The sequence below is a fragment of the Camelus bactrianus genome, chromosome 10 (genome assembly GCF_048773025.1).
Source record: "Camelus bactrianus isolate YW-2024 breed Bactrian camel chromosome 10, ASM4877302v1, whole genome shotgun sequence".
NCBI classification, from domain to species: domain Eukaryota; kingdom Metazoa; phylum Chordata; class Mammalia; order Artiodactyla; family Camelidae; genus Camelus; species Camelus bactrianus.
Window position 1 is genome coordinate 2,771,477 of NC_133548.1, and position 15,120 is coordinate 2,786,596.

The 15,120-nt window shown below is 57.1% G+C and overlaps 1 protein-coding gene across 5 annotated transcripts in view; it reads left to right on the forward strand.

Moving 5' to 3' along the window:
- Positions 1-15,120, forward strand: part of SHANK2 (SH3 and multiple ankyrin repeat domains 2) — a 497,686-nt gene that overhangs the window by 83,831 nt on the left and 398,735 nt on the right. For all 5 annotated transcript variants that reach the window (XM_074371523.1, XM_074371521.1, XM_074371526.1 and 2 more), the window contains exons 4-6: positions 4,872-5,075; positions 9,317-9,388; positions 11,315-11,423. In XM_074371523.1, coding sequence (XP_074227624.1) covers positions 4,872-5,075; positions 9,317-9,388; positions 11,315-11,423 — 385 coding nt within the window. The remainder of the gene's footprint in view (positions 1-4,871; positions 5,076-9,316; positions 9,389-11,314; positions 11,424-15,120) is intronic.

Here is a 15,120-nt window from a genome sequence, read left to right on the forward strand (position 1 = left end):
AACAACTATTGTCGTCTGTCTGCATTTTGCAGGGCCCAGAACTGATTTGGAAAGCAGTTTGCTCTCTTCCATAAAGCTCACTTTCTGTGTTGTTGTGAATCAAAACAGGCTGGTCCAGCTTCTGCCTTCAGGCCTGCCCCTCCCCGGTGTGGTGGGCGCATGACCCCAGAGAGCAAGGTTTTGTGATCCTCCGTGGATTGTGCCGGTTAGTTGACCACAAAAGTGTGGCCCAGCGTGGCCCTCTCTGAGCTGCAGAGACTTGGCCGTGGTCGCAGTGTGACGGATGGAGTTGTGTCCCCGCAGAGTTGAAGTCCTGACCCCCAGCCTCTCAGAATGTGACTGTGTTTGGAGAGCGGTGCCTCTGAAGGGGTGATTATAAGGTACAACGCAGTCACTAGAGTGGGCCCTGATCCCCTAGGACTGGTGTCCTTACAAGCAAAGACGATCAGGACACAGACACACACGGGGGACAACCACTGAGGACACGGGGAGAAGACAGCCGTCCACACACCGAGAAGTGAGGGAGAGACGCTCTGATGTGAGTCTCAGGGATGGTTACATCTGTATCTTAAGCCTTCAGCTCAGCCCAGAGACACCAGGCGGTTTCAGAGGGACCTGGATGTTTCCGCAGTTGGGGTGTCACAGCAGGAGATCCGTGAGTGACGGTTACCGACTCCCACCTGTCAGTCAGGAGAAAGGGAGGAGTAACACACAGGGGTCCCACCTCCCAGGAGACAGAAAATGCAGAATGGAGAGGCTGTGACCCACTGGCTGGACAGGAGGGGCAGGGATCGGCGGGATCAGCTTGGACGGCGGTCTGTGGGCAGTCAGACCGTTCCCTGGGTTCAACCTGGGTAGCTCAGTGGTCAGCTCAGCCTGGGGAGGCCAGAGAGAGGGCGAGTCCTGGACCCTGCTGGGAAGTGTGTGTGATTTCAGCTGGCAGACAAGGAGAGGAGGGGACGGTCAGCTGGAGGCACTGGGGCAAAGGGACACACATGGCCTGGTATTCCAGAGGATTGCATGAGAGTGGTCTGGCACTGCTGGAGTATGTGTGTGTGTGTGCTTGTGTGTATATGTGTGCGTGTACATGCGTGTGTGTATGCAGGAGCACATGTGTACAGCGTGGGGGCAAGGGCAGCGGCGAGAACTGTCAGACAGGACGCGTGTAGTAATTGGCTTGGGCGGGGACATGGATGGCTGCTTGTGGAAGTCACGTGGCTCCGAGAGGCACACAGGTGAGCTGAGGGGGGGGCCTCTGGAGTAACCTGCTGAGAAAGGACAGGGGCTGTTGGGTGATGGTGGTGGGACAGGCCAGAACTCACACGCTCCGGGCAGTAGAATAATCCGGACTTATCCAGAAGGTGTGGGACAAGGCAGCCAAGGGCACCTCCTGGGCTTCTGGAGTGGGCAGCGTTCTTGCCACTGAGCCTGGGGAGGCGGCTCGTAGCAGTCGGGAAGGTTTGTCGTTTTTTCTCAAGTGTTGTCTTTTATTTCCTGCAGCTCCCGATGGGGGGCCAGGGCGGTGGAGAACCACTGGGGTGGGTTGCGTTGTTGGGTCGGGTGTCGGCGGTGCACAGCCGGCCCTGGGGTCACTTGTCTGTTAGCTGGCACCCAGTTCCCCGCGCTTCCCTGGTCTGGGAGCTGGGGCTCGCGGTCAACCCCTTTCTTTGGACCTTTGGACCTTTAGACCCAGAGCCCTGCAGCTTTTCCACCACTGGCGGCTGAGGGGTTGGTTCCAAGTTCTTTGTTCAACTTGTGAATCCATACAGGGTGAAAATCTTTGTCTGAGGGGCTTTCTTGTTTTCCAGGGGTCTCTTTTGTGCATCCTCCCCGAAGCCCAGCCGCTACCGGGAAGGACACTGCGTGCGCAGCCCTCCCCTGCTTCTTCCCAGAGACGCAGCCACAGCTGATCTCCCCAGCCTCCCGTGCCTTCAGTGTGGTCACTTTTCCTGTTTTTAAAAGTACCTCGGAGATTAGCCTTTACTTCTTTGAAAAAATTACATGGAATCTCCCAAATTGTGTCCTTTGCTACGGGGTTCAACTGTTTCTCCCCTGTAACTGTCAACGTTCAGCACTGGGGCAGGTTGGCTGGTGACTGGGAAGTCTGAACAAAGGCAGTGTCTCCTGGTCCACGAGGAATCTGAATATAAGTATCCTCTTCCGTTTCCTCACTCACTGTTCAGTATTTTGTAATTTGTCTGCACTGAGAGTGGCGCTGTGTGTGTACGGAGAGAAATCGTGTGTCAGTTAAGCTGCAGGGACGCAGTAGCCGGGCAGACTCCACTCAGGTTCAGACTGAACCTCCGCCACTTTCTAGGCGTGGCGCCTTGGGATAGTTACATGGGTCTCTGGGGCTCAGCTTCCTCATCTGGAAAATGGGAATAGTAATGACAGTTATAGCCCTGTTTTAATACGTAACTATATTTCAACTATAGTTATTGTGCAGCAATAACAGTGATGTCAGTAATAGTGATAATAATAATCATACTCTCGAATCGTGGTTGTGGCGAAGGTAATGCAGTCAGCACAATTTTTGGCATATCAGGAGCCAATAAATGTCAGCCATGGTTGTGTCATCATCATGATCATTGTCATCACTGTTAAGTTCACCATCACCATCATCAAACCAACATCATCACTGTAACCATCACCACCATCACTACCATCACCACCATCATCACCATCATGACCACCATTACCACCACCATCATCACCATCCGCACCAACATCACCATCATCATCATCACCACCACCATCACCATCATCAGCACCACCACCATCACCGTCATCACCACACCCCACTAGGCTCTGAGCTCTTTGAGGGGCAAGAACCCCTATCTTTTGCAGAGGGACACAGTTCAGTCCATACCAACATGTATTGTCTATGATCTGTCTGACCCTTGAAACAGCCCTGCGAGTTTTTTAGTTGCTGTGGTTTTCATCACAGAAACACGGGGACTGCTGGGTTGGTAAGTTTGCCCAAGGTTAGTGTATGCAGCTGGGGAAGCCTTTCTGAACTTCGAGCTCCTGCTCCTTCTAGAAGTTTCTCACTGGGGCCCTCTTGGCGTTTTAGGGGGAGCAGGACGTTTCTTCGTTGTGCAGAGCTGGCCCATACAGCGTGCACACCCAATGTCCCCAGCCCTGCCTGCTAAGTGACAGTGGACACCAGTTTCTGGGATCATCTGACAAATGTCACCAGGCCCCCGGGAGGTGACTCCCAGACTCTGCTCTGCTCGGCACGCACCTGCTGGCGGGATCCTTTCTGCCGGCCGCAGGGAGGGAGCCTCAGGCCCTCTTTGGATGCTGGTGTCTAAGGGAGCTTGAGTTTGGGGGTTCACACAGTGGGAACCAGAGGCCAACCACAATTCCTGAAGCAGGAATTGGCAAGATATCCACGGTCCCACTTGGTCACGTCTGATGGAGCTCATTTGTTGTGCTGGAGTTGGCACACATTCTTCTCACTCAGCCAGGAATGGGCGGGGGGTGGGGTGCGGCTGGCAGTCACTGAAGTGGACACCCAGCCCCCACGCAGCCTCGCAGCCCGTGAGGAGCTCTGAGCCTTATTCTTGAATTCAGCCTTTGACCCTGGAGAGGGACAGATGGCGCATTCATGCCCGTGGATGGTCAGGTTTCCCAGCAGTGACTTCGGGCTGCCGGCTGGACCAGCCTCATTGTTGACAGTAGCAGGATCATCTTACCCAGCAAGGAGGAGTCACCCGACGCAGAGCGTCAGGGAGACACTGGGGCCGTTTGCAGCCTCGGGTGTGCAGAATCTCCCCAAGGACAGTCGGCTCCAGCCTCATACCCAGTCAAAGCTCCCTGGTTCTGGATGCTTTCATGGTAATTAAGCAAACATTTGAGCCCTGCTGATGGCCACACAGTAGAATATAATTTTAATTTAATCAAAATTAGAAGTCATGGTTATACAGGAGAAATTAGTTTGCTAGAAATCGACACATTGTAACTGACTATACTTCAATGAAAAATTTTAAAGAAAACCAAAGAAACCATGGCTGGAAGCTCGGGCTTGGCCTCGGGTTTGTCTTCCTGGCCTGCTGGTGGGTCTCACAGGAGGGACCTGGGAGCGTGACCAGCTGTGTCCTCGGGTTCTCAGCGGTGCTGTTACGCTTTTGAAAAGTGTTCGTGACTGGTTTGCAGGCACCGTCTGTTCTATTCAGCTTTTTCAGAGATTAGCTCTTGTGGCAACTGGTCTGATCTTTAAATCAAACCGTTTTTCATAATGGCCTTCCTGTATGGTTTGGGAGGGGTGACGCCGGTGTTTTCACTGCCGTTATGCTCAGAGCTGAGGGGTGCACAGACACTCTGCCCTGGGCTTTCGCATCAGTGAGGTTGCGGGACTCAGGTACCTGCCATGTCAAGAGAGAGCGATCGATGTGAACATTAAGCCCCGCTGTAGTCTGCTCGAGCCCTGGTCATCAGTGTGTCCCCCAGACCGGCTGCAACAGCGCCACCTTCAGACTGGTGGGAAGTGCAGCTGCCGGGCCTGAGCCACCTGCTGCTTCAGACGCTGCGCTGGGTGGGGGGGGTCAACAGCTTGTGTTTTAACAGCGGCAGGAGTTTGAGGAGCTCCGTGCAGGTGAGAACTGCCCAGGGCGGCAGGTGGTTAGTGATGACCAGAAACACAGTAGGTCCCGGAGGTCAAAGTCAGCAGTGAGAGCTGAGGCCTCAGAAACAGAGACTCAGTCTGAGCTTTTCCCCTTTTCTATTTCCCAACGAGGTAGGAAGGTCTGATCTTTCATCCTGAAAAGCCAGGGGGTCCAGAGACGGGATGGAAGCACTTTGGCATGTCCGGCCATGTGTCCTGGGGGCCTGTGGCATCACTAATCCGGGGTCTTTGCCTTCCCCTACAGAAATGCATTCGATTTAACCCCGATGCCACGGTGTGGGTCGCCAAGCAGCGGATTCTGTGTTCCCTGAACCAGAGCCTGAAGGACGTCCTGAACTACGGGCTGTTCCAGCCGGCGAGCGGGGGGCGGGACGGCAAGTTCCTGGACGAAGAGCGGCTCCTGCGGGAGTACCCGCAGCCCATGGGCAAGGGCGTGCCCTCCCTGGAGGTACTGGTGACCGCCTCTCAGCCTGGGTGTGGTGGTGGCGGGAGGGCCTTCAGTCAGCTCCACATTTAATTTGGGTTGGGAAACGACTCTGGGATTTTAAAAATGATTTTGTTGGGGAGGATAGAGCTCAGAGGTAGAGCACGTGCTTAGCATGCATGAGGTCTTGGGTTCAATCCGCAGCACCACTGTTAAAAAATAAATAAGCCTGGCTACCTCCCCCCTCTGAAAAACAATTTAAAAAGCCAAAAAAAAAAAAAAAAAAGAGATGAGGAAGAAGAAAATGAGTTTTTATGTTGAAAAAGAGTATAAAGAGGAATATATATACCTGTATACTGAATGGCTGCACCAGAAACTAACACAGCATCGTGAATCGACTCTGCTTCCGCTCAGGAGAAAGTTGGTTTGCAGTCTTGAGGTTGCCGCTTATTTTGTTGCCATTTGTGGGCTGCTGGGCGGTTTTTATCCACTTGTGCTCTTGCTGAGGATTTGACGAATGTGTCAGAGAGAAATCCTGGTGTGAGCAGACCCTGCTGTGGGTCTGACTCAAGCTCGTGTCTCCAGGACCCGCTGGGTGCAGACGGGGCTGGCTCCTGCCTCCCCGAGTCGGTCTCCTGTCCTCGGCACGGTGGCCCGTGGCCAGCCGGCTCTTCTCAGGAGTGTGACTCCCGGGAGTGACCAGTGGGCTCCTTGAGCTGCTGTGACCAGTCACGTGCTCCTGGCACTGCCAGGGAAGGGGTGGGCACGTGCACTGGGCAGCCTGCCGTCCACAGAAGGTGTGCCCCCCGTCCCTGCCCTTCGGCGCCCTGGCTGGCTGTACCCCAGTTGCCTATGGTATTTCCACATTATGTGGCTTGTGTTTGTTTTTTTTTTAATTGAAGTGTGGTCGGTTGGCAGTGCTGTGTTAGTCTCTGATGCGTAACACAGGCATTCAGCTGTACGTGAATTCATACATCCCTTTCCACACTTTGTCCACCGCAGGCCATCACGAGGAGCTGAATGCAGTTCCCCGTGCTCTGCAGTGGGGCTTTGCTGTTTTCTGTTTTGCATATAGCAGTGTGCATCTGCAGATCCTGACCTCCCACGCCATCCCTCCACCCTCCTTCCCCTCCCTGGTAACCACAAGTTTGTTTTCCGTGTCTGGTAGTCTGCTTCTGTTTTGTAAATAGGTTCACTTGTATCATTTTTCTAGATTCCACGTGTAAGTGACGTCATAGGGTATCGGTCTTTCTCTGTCTGGCTTACTTCACTTAGAATGACGATCTCCAGGTCTATCCCTGTTGCTGCAAATGGCATTAGTTCTTTCTTTTTTATGGCTGAGTAGTATCCTATTGTATATATAGACCACACCTTCTTTATCCAGTCATCCCGCATGAAGTGTTAAGACAGCTATACAGGTAGGCGGAAACGTGGTCATTTCTCCTGTTGTACCGCACATCCTGTTAAGTGATCGTATTTATTTGGGCTTAGTCAGCAGTGAGAGCCTGGGAGGGTGGTGTCCTGACTGGCATCTGAGCCATGGAAGAGGGGGGCGCTCTGTAGTCAGAGACGTCATGGACCGAGACAGGACCTCATCTGCACCTCATCTGCACATTCTTGGGTCTGACAGTGACTTTGAGGCTGAGGCTTGGGACCCCTCTCCACACCCCCTCCCTGGTTATGTGGACCAGTATTGGACCAGGGACAAGGGTTTCTGTTGGGGGGAAAACGTGGGATGCCACTTGGAAGTCCTGTGATTCAGGGAAGTGGTGTGGTTCCGTTCTGACCTCAGTTTGCTCATCTGGGAAATGGGGATCCATTGAAAACTCCCTTGCTGGGGGCCTGCTCGGTACCGGCCACTTCCTCAGCATGGCCCATGTGTTAGGGTTCTGGTCTGATGGAGATTACACGCCTGTGGGAGGTGACCGGCCAGGAAGAGTAAATACAGAGCTCCTTGGGGGCTGGTACTTTCTACAAAGACAGTAAAACAGAGCCAGGAGACCAGGAAGTCCAGGGCCTACTTTTGACTGGAAAGCATCTTAAAGGAGGTGACACTGCCCATCTACCACCCCTGAGAACTTCACAGGAGGAGGCCGGGGGAAGCCCGGTGTAACCTGGGCAGGGTCGTCCCCTGGCTTTCAGAGTGGCCAGCCAATGTCCCACCCCAGGGCTCGTGGGAGCCGAGGCTGAGAGGTGAGCACGTGAGCGGTCCTCGCCCCACATGGACACGTGGGCTGTGACGTCAGACGGACTTGGTCCCGCCCTGGTCGCTGTGGGACCCTGAGCACACCACCCAGCCTCTCTGAGCCTCAGATCCCCGCTTTGAAATCGGGGATACATTAATGCCAGCTTCTCATGTGGCTGTGAGGCTGGAACGAGCAGTGCACACAGCGTGCGACCCGGCAGTGGGCGAGTTGGTGTTGCAGCTGCTCCGGCCGTTACCTCTTGTTGCCATGACAGAGTCGTCGACGCGGACGTTCACTCATCTCCTTGGGCCGCTGTCCTGCGGGCGACCCACTGAGGCGGGCCTGGAGATGGACCCACCAGGCGCGGCCGGGTCTGAGCCCTCTGCCTCGGGCAACGTCAGTGAGACGTGGTTGACCACGTGTGAAACATGAAGAAGACGCCAAGACGAGCTGCTGTGTTTCAGAGCCTGCATCCTTTTCTCGCCACAGGCTGGAAATGTTTGTGACTCTGGAAACAGACGTTCTCCTCCGAGAACTTACCCCCCCTCCCCCCCTGCCAAGAGATGTTATCGACCCTGGCGTATTTTTCCTAACTGGAAAAAGCACCCATTGACTCGCATTCCTGCAGATCCGTCAAGTTAGGGAACCCTGTTACATCTCTGCAGTCACTCTCAGCGGCTTCTGAAACCTCAGAGCGGTGCTGGATGAAGGAAGACGGAGGAGGAGTTTCACGGCCGACCCGGAATGTGGGACGTAACAGAGCCTGCCGTCCTGGTCGAGCCTAGAATCAGAGCGGGAGGACCCTCGAACCGGTGGCATCTCCTCCCGCCGGGGCGGTTCAGGGAGGTGGACGCCCGCCGTTCACGACACAGCCGTGCGTGTGACCCAGGAATCTCTGCAGCCCGCGTTTCACGGCACTATCTGATTTCACAGGTTGATTTTGGCACTTTAAAAAAAAAAAGAAATCAAGTTTTCATCTGTGCTGCAAAGGAATTTGGTCTGTTGTCGGGTTCCTGTTTTGCTTGGCGTGGAGGGAAGGGACGATAAGGTGGTCGCTCTGGAAGCTTCATGGGGGATCAAGCTTTCAGGATTAGCTCACCCCCTGCCCTGCGCCTTCGTTTCACACCTGTGTTTGTTTAAACTCCTCGGAGTGGGACGGGCTTGAGGGAGGTGGGGGCGGGAGGGTTCGGGCAGCGCTGGCCCGGCACCGACTCCATGCCGGGAAGTTCAGCCCCCGGGCCACTCTAGGGGATTGGGGTTGTGGTCCCCAAGCGACAGACAGGGAAACTGAGTCTGGGACGGGGCAGGTGTCTGGCCCAAGTCACACAGCTGCCAGGATGGTGGTGAGGCTGGAATTGGAGCCATGTCTCAGCTCAGAATCCTAGTGACAGCCCGCGGTCGGCATCCTTCCCAAACCCGCTGTAGCGCATTCTGCTGCAGAAGCGACCAGGGTCCCCGGGAGAAGAGGGCGCGTCGGGGAAAGGTGCTGGGGGTTAGGAGGCAGCCCGTGGCCCCAGCGCTCCCTCCTGGGCACCATCGCTGCCCCTGAGCCAGGCACGCCCCTCTGACCCCAGACGTCTCGTCTGGTCGAGAGGCGCTACCACCGTGTGAGAAGAGGAGCTGAGCCCTGACGTCTTGGCGGAGGCCGCAGGCTTGGGGAGGTGGTGTCGCCGGGCCGGGGCTTCTAATGCGCGTTCCACAGAGGTCTGCGGCGGGGACACAGCCAGCGTGGGAAGTGGGTCCTGATGTGTTGTGGGGGCTGCGCTGACCACACGGGACCCCCCTCCGCGCAGAGCAGAGCCCAGCACCCCAGGCCCCGTATCCCCATCCCTCCGGGTCGCTCTTGTTTCCTTTGATGGTTTTCTGGCCAGAACGGCTGGAGAATCCCCGCAGAACGTACACCCACGCTGCCCCGGGCCCCGGGGTATGGGGACCCAAAGTTATCAACACCTGGAGGGTTTGCCAGGGTCCCCCGCCATGGGTGACGTGGCCACAGGCCAGGCAGGTTTTTCCTCCGAGCAACCACGGGGAACCCTGACTTGGTTTTCTCTTTTCCCCCCGTTTCTGTGTCTGTGCCAGTTTCGATACAAGAAGCGGGTGTACAAGCAGTCCAACCTGGACGAGAAGCAGATGGCCAAGCTGCACACGAAGGTGAGTGCGGCGTGGCAGCGTCCTGTCGGCGTCCGTCCGCACCGTCCTCCTCGGGCCGGGGAGCTCTCGGCAGAGGGCTCTTCGTCCTGAGGGTTGCGCAGGCCGATGGGGCGTCTACGGCCACCGGGCCCCCGTTAGGCACAACCGCCCTCTCCTCCTGCGTGATGGAGACGCGTCCGGTGCCTGCGCGTAGTTGAAATCATCACTTAGTGCGGTGACCTGCTGCTCGCCTCCTCCTGGGCGTGTCCCGGAGTGGGACTGGCGGTTCCCTCTGAGCCGCTGCCGAGTCGGTCCTGCTGCCGCCCTTCTCGCAGCGAAAGTGCTGCTGGCACAGGCTGCGTGGAGGTGAGGCGCGCGAGGGCGGCCGCGGAGGAGGAGCGCGTTGAGAAGAGAGCCGCGGGCTGCATCCCGGGGGGCACTCCATTCCTGGCTGGACACACTGTGCGCGGGCACCTGGTGGCGGGGCCGGCACGCCGTGGACACTCCCGCACTTTGTCGGGGATGCCGTTCGTGTCCAGGGCGTGCTGCCGCCCGAGCGTGCATGGGTGCCTCGCTCAGTGCCGAGGAGGGTGTGTGACACCCGAGGATGCTCGCAGACACCCTCCTCCTGGGCCCGCCCCTCCCGCAGAGCCCAGGGCACTCGCTGCGGAGCCCGGGGAGAGCCAGGACGCTGCCTGGACGCCCACAGAGGCTGTTCCCAGTTTTCGGGGTCCCCTTGGTGTAGTGTCGTCCCCCCATTTGTATCAGGACGATTGCCTGGACTTCACTGCGTTCAGTGGGTTGTAACGTGCCATTGTCATTACTGACTTTTGTGCTCAAATGGTCCAGACGTGGCCGGTGGCACCGTGTGCCCAGCCCTCCGCCCTTTGGTGTGTCCCCAGCATCCTCTGAGCGCTGACGACTTTCTGGCCCCGCAAGATGGTCCGGCTTCTCCTGCGCTTCCCGCTCAGCCCCGCAATCCGCCCAGACAGTGGCGTTTAGACTCCAAAGTCTGGGCACATCTGGTTTTTTGATTTACCTTCTGAGCTGTAGATAAAAATGTGTTTGTGCTTTCTTAAAAAATTACAATTTACAAATTGGAATGAGGGTGTTAAGTGAAACCAAGTGTATCTTGTGTCTTCCGGCATTTAATTTTGAGTCTGAGAGTGTACAGAAAGTGTTCGGGTGAACGTCCAGCCGTGTCAGCGGGCCAACGGGTCCAGGGGCTTCAGGGTGCTTGGGGAGAGGTGCGGGGAGGGGGCGGAGAGCCGGGCTGGTGAGAAGCGTTAGAGTCGTGGGCGGAGCGCCACAGACACTGCGACTGGGGCCCAGAGGCCCGGCCCAGCGGCCGGACCCGCAGCACAGCGTTGTCTCCCTTGCGGATGAGGCTGGGCAGCCCCGTCACCATGGAGCCACTGCTCACTCTGACCAGACGAAGAGTGAATGTCTTCCTGTGCCTTGAGCCGCTTGGTGACCGAGCATCCCTGTTTCTGCTGTGTGGTCATGGGGTCCCCCAAAAGCGGATTAAGCTGAGCATACGGTGCCCTATTTGCCCTCCATCGAGGCTGCCGCTTTGGAGATTAGGAACCGTGAATGCCCGTCCTTGGGCCCCGCTCCCGGGGTGGAGTCAGAAGGCCTGGGGCGCATTTTCAGAGCAGTCGGGTAGCTCATCCGTTTGAAAGGAAGGAGCGTCCTGTGGCCCCGGCATGGACAGGGGTGGGTGGGGGGTCCTAGAACAATGTCGAGGACAGACCGATGGCGTTTCCACCCACTGGACCCCAGGCTTGGACCTGGGGTTCCAGACACGGAAGGATGCTGCCTGGCCAGCCTGGGGTCGAGAGGCCGCCCCATCGTGAAGGCCAGAGAGTGCCCCGTGGGGAGCCTTCCCGTGGCCTCTGAAGACCTACCTTTTCTTGGTAAAGACGTTGCTGGTTTTTCACCTTTTAGACCAATCTGAAAAAGTGCATGGATCACGTTCAGCACCAGTCGGTGGAGAAAGTCGTCAAGATGCTGGAACGCGGCCTGGACCCGAACTTCCACGACCTGGAGAGTGGAGGTAGGTGAGGCCGGGCGGAAAGACAGCAGGAGACCCCCGGAGGCAGAAGTGCAGGCTCAGTGAGGAGGGGTGACGCTGTGTTCAGATGATCGGGCGTCACAGCGGCCCGCTTTGCTCGTTTTGCAAAAGTGCTGTCTCCCTCCTCCGGGAGCCTGTGTTTGCCCCCTGGAATCCCAGATGCTGGCACGTAGTCAGTGCTCGGTCCATGTCTGCTGAATGAATGAATGACCTCACGGAGGAGCTGATGCACACGGGCCCTGGGAGTCAGACGCACACACACACACACACACAGACACGCAGACACACAGACACACACACAGACACACAGACACACATAGACACACATGCACACACACACGCACAACACGCAGACACACAGACACACACAGACACACACGCACACACACAGACACGCACACAGACACACACAGACACACAGACACACACGCACACACACACGCACAACACACAGACACGCAGACACACAGACACACACGCACACACACAGACACGCAGACACACAGACACACACACAGACACAAAGACACAGACACCCGCACAGACACACACACAGCAAGACACTCACAACTCCCTCTGCTGGACACGAAGTCCCTGTGCAGCGGCTCAGCCCCCGTGCTGCTGGCATCGGGGCTGGACCACTCTTTCTATTTTTCACTAGTTTCAAATGAGCACTTTTATTTAATCTTAGCTTTTCTCTTTTTTATCCCAGTTTTATTGAAATACAGTTGACACAAAGCATTGTATTAGTTTTAGGTGTGCAGCATAGCAGTTTGGCATGTGGATATGCTGGGAAACGATCACTACAATGAGTTAGTTAACATCCATCACCATGGTTACCACAGTTACACATTTTTTTTTCTTGTGCTGACAGCTTTTAGGATCTCCTCTCTTAGCAACTTTTCAACTATACAGCACAGTCTTACTGGCCATGGTCACTGTGCTGTGCACGACGGCCCCAGGACTGATTTATCTAATCACTGGAAGTTTCTACCTTTGGAGCTCCCTCATCCATTTCGCCTATCCCTACCTCCTGCCTCTGGCAACCAGCGTTCTGTGCTCTGTTTATGGTTAGTTTTTTTAGATTCCACGTATAAGTGAGATCCTATGGTCTTTATCTTTTTCTGTCATACTTATTTCACGGAACATCATACCCTCAGGGTGCACTCATGTTCTTGCAGATGGCAGGCTTTCCTTCTTTTTCGTGGCTGCATAATATTCCATTAGGGCCAGACAGTTTGCTATGGCGGGGGCTGTCCTGTACGTCGTAGGATGTTTACAGCATCCTTGATCTTCACCCACAAATGCCCGTAGCACCTCCCAGTGATGGCAACCAAAGATGTCTCCAGACATTTGCACAATGTCTCCTTGGGGTGGAAGCCCTGTGCTAATGGGACACGTGAACCTGACCAGCTGAGGGGAGGGGAGGCTGTGGCGAGAGCCCAGAGTGGCTCAGGTGCGAGCCTCCATGGCAGCTTGGAGGTTCACCCGGGCAGGCAGGTGATTCTGGGCTAGAGGGGCCTCCTCTCGGACCAGCATGCGGGGCCCCCTCCCCTCTCCTCCTGGGCTGGGGGAGTCCACCTTACGGTCGCTGAACCCGCAGCACAGGCGTCTGTCAGCTGGAGAGCGAAGCTTCTTCACTGTGTGGGGGGCTCCTCTGCCCCTTAAGCTGGTGGAGCCGCCCCTTGCTTGCTCGGCCGCGCGCTGCCCCGTCCGAGCCCGGCTTGCTGTGCCCTGGTCGCCGTCAGCTCCTCTGCCCTGAGTCTGACTGTAGGTGATGTGGCGCAGGGCTGCAGGCGTTTCAGTGACGGAGCTTTGATGCCCGCGGCGCGGGGGCTGGACAGCATGGGTGTGGGCTTGGCAGGGGACGCGGGAGAACACAGCTAGAGGGGACGTGTGCAGAGGCCTGGCTGCAGGTGAGCAGGGCCTCAGCCCAGGCGGACGGTTGAGAAGACGGGGAAGCCAGGGGTCTGTGTGCAGGGGGACATGGACAAGCTGGGGCCTCAGGCATCCGGGTCAGGTGGCGTGGGGCACAAGGGTTCCTGTGTGGGTGGGGACCCCGGGAGGACGGAGCTGTGCTGTACCTGCAGGGGGCTTGACCCTCCAGGGTCAGGAGTCAGGGGGTGAGGCCCCCGGGCGGGGGAGGCCCCTGCGGAGAGTCTGGACGGGGAGTGGGTAGCTGCAGGGTTTGATGTGCGTCTGCAGGGAGGCAGGTGTGGGGCAGGCACAGGGGTGGACATGCAGTCGGACGGAGGGTCTGAGCACCTGGGCGGGTGGGCACGTGGTGAGCATGGGCCCTGGTTCTGGCCCTGTGCTGAGTGGTCTCTTGTGCCTGGGCTCCCGGGCTGGCTCCCAGCCTTCCTGAGGGGCACTTCCTGTAGCTCGCAGCGCTCAGGCTGGGACCACACACAGTCTGTGGATTCCTGAGCCTGAACCTGAGCCTTCAGGGACAGTCGCAGACGTCAGCCGGGCCTGGGGTCTGTGGTCCCTGACCTGGGCTCTCGCCTTGGGCTGCCTTTGGCCTGGGCGCCTGCCGGCCTGGCGTCGTCCACGGCTGTTTTCCGATGATGCCCCCAGGCTGGGCACGACTCCCCTTAGCGGGCTCCTTCCCGCCAGTTACCAGGCCTCCTTTGCTGGGGGTGATGTTTTCTGGAGCCCAGGAGCAGGGAAAGACTTTTAATCTAGAGCAGACCCTAACTTAGCTTCGCAAACCCACCAGCACGGACCCCAGGTTATTTCACAACGGAGGTCTGCGGCCAGTGCCCTTGGTCCCGCCTGGAGCTGGAAACCGCTGACCTTGTGATGATGGACAGAGTCGGTGGGGGCAGTTACAGCGGAGCAGCGGGACTGAGGAATGATAAAGACAGGAGCAGGGCCTTGTCCACCGCCCCTAGGTCTCGGGTAGACTCGACCCGGGAACAGCCACCCGCGGAGACGGCGGTGTGGGTTAAATGAACGCCAGTATTTCCCGAACTCCCCCCAGGACCACGGCCTCCGGGCTAATTGATCAGGAAGAACAGACTCTAAGAAAAGACACAGAAACCTGTTTCCCCTCAGACCCACGTCCGCGGCTCCTGGCAGAGCGCAGAGTTAGGGCCTGGCGCTCCAGCAAGGCTGAGACCAGGCTCTGACTGGAGACGCGGCCCCGTCGGGCTGGGGACCTGGAGCAGCGCGCCCGCCTCCCAGGCAGACGGCTCTTCCTACAGGACTTTGCCGGATCTCAGCCAGTGATTAGCAGCAATCAAGCAGAGGGTTTTGGTTGGGTTTTTTTTTTTTTTAATCTGGGAAGATAAATTAGAAATCGTTTTTTATTTTCGACTTTACCGTTTAAAGCAGACGCGCCGGACAGCTCTCGCGCGGTGGTTGCCGAGTGGCAGTTCCCTGCGTCATGCTCACTTCTCGCAGCTCGTCTCCTCTGTAAGGCAGAGCTTTGTCTACCCTCCACTCACGTTCTTTTTTGAAATTAGTAGACTTCGTTGTTTAGAGCCATTTGAGGTGCAGGGAAAATCGAGTAGAGACAAGAGGCAGGAAGGTCCCCTGTAAGCCCCCAGCCCCGCAGCCGCCCCACTGCCGACGTCCCGCGTGGGTGTGGCGCGTGGTGACGCCGATGCGTCAGCACTGGCACTTCGTTACTAACTGAAGCCCACGGTGGGCGTCGGGGTTCCCGCTGAACCGTCTG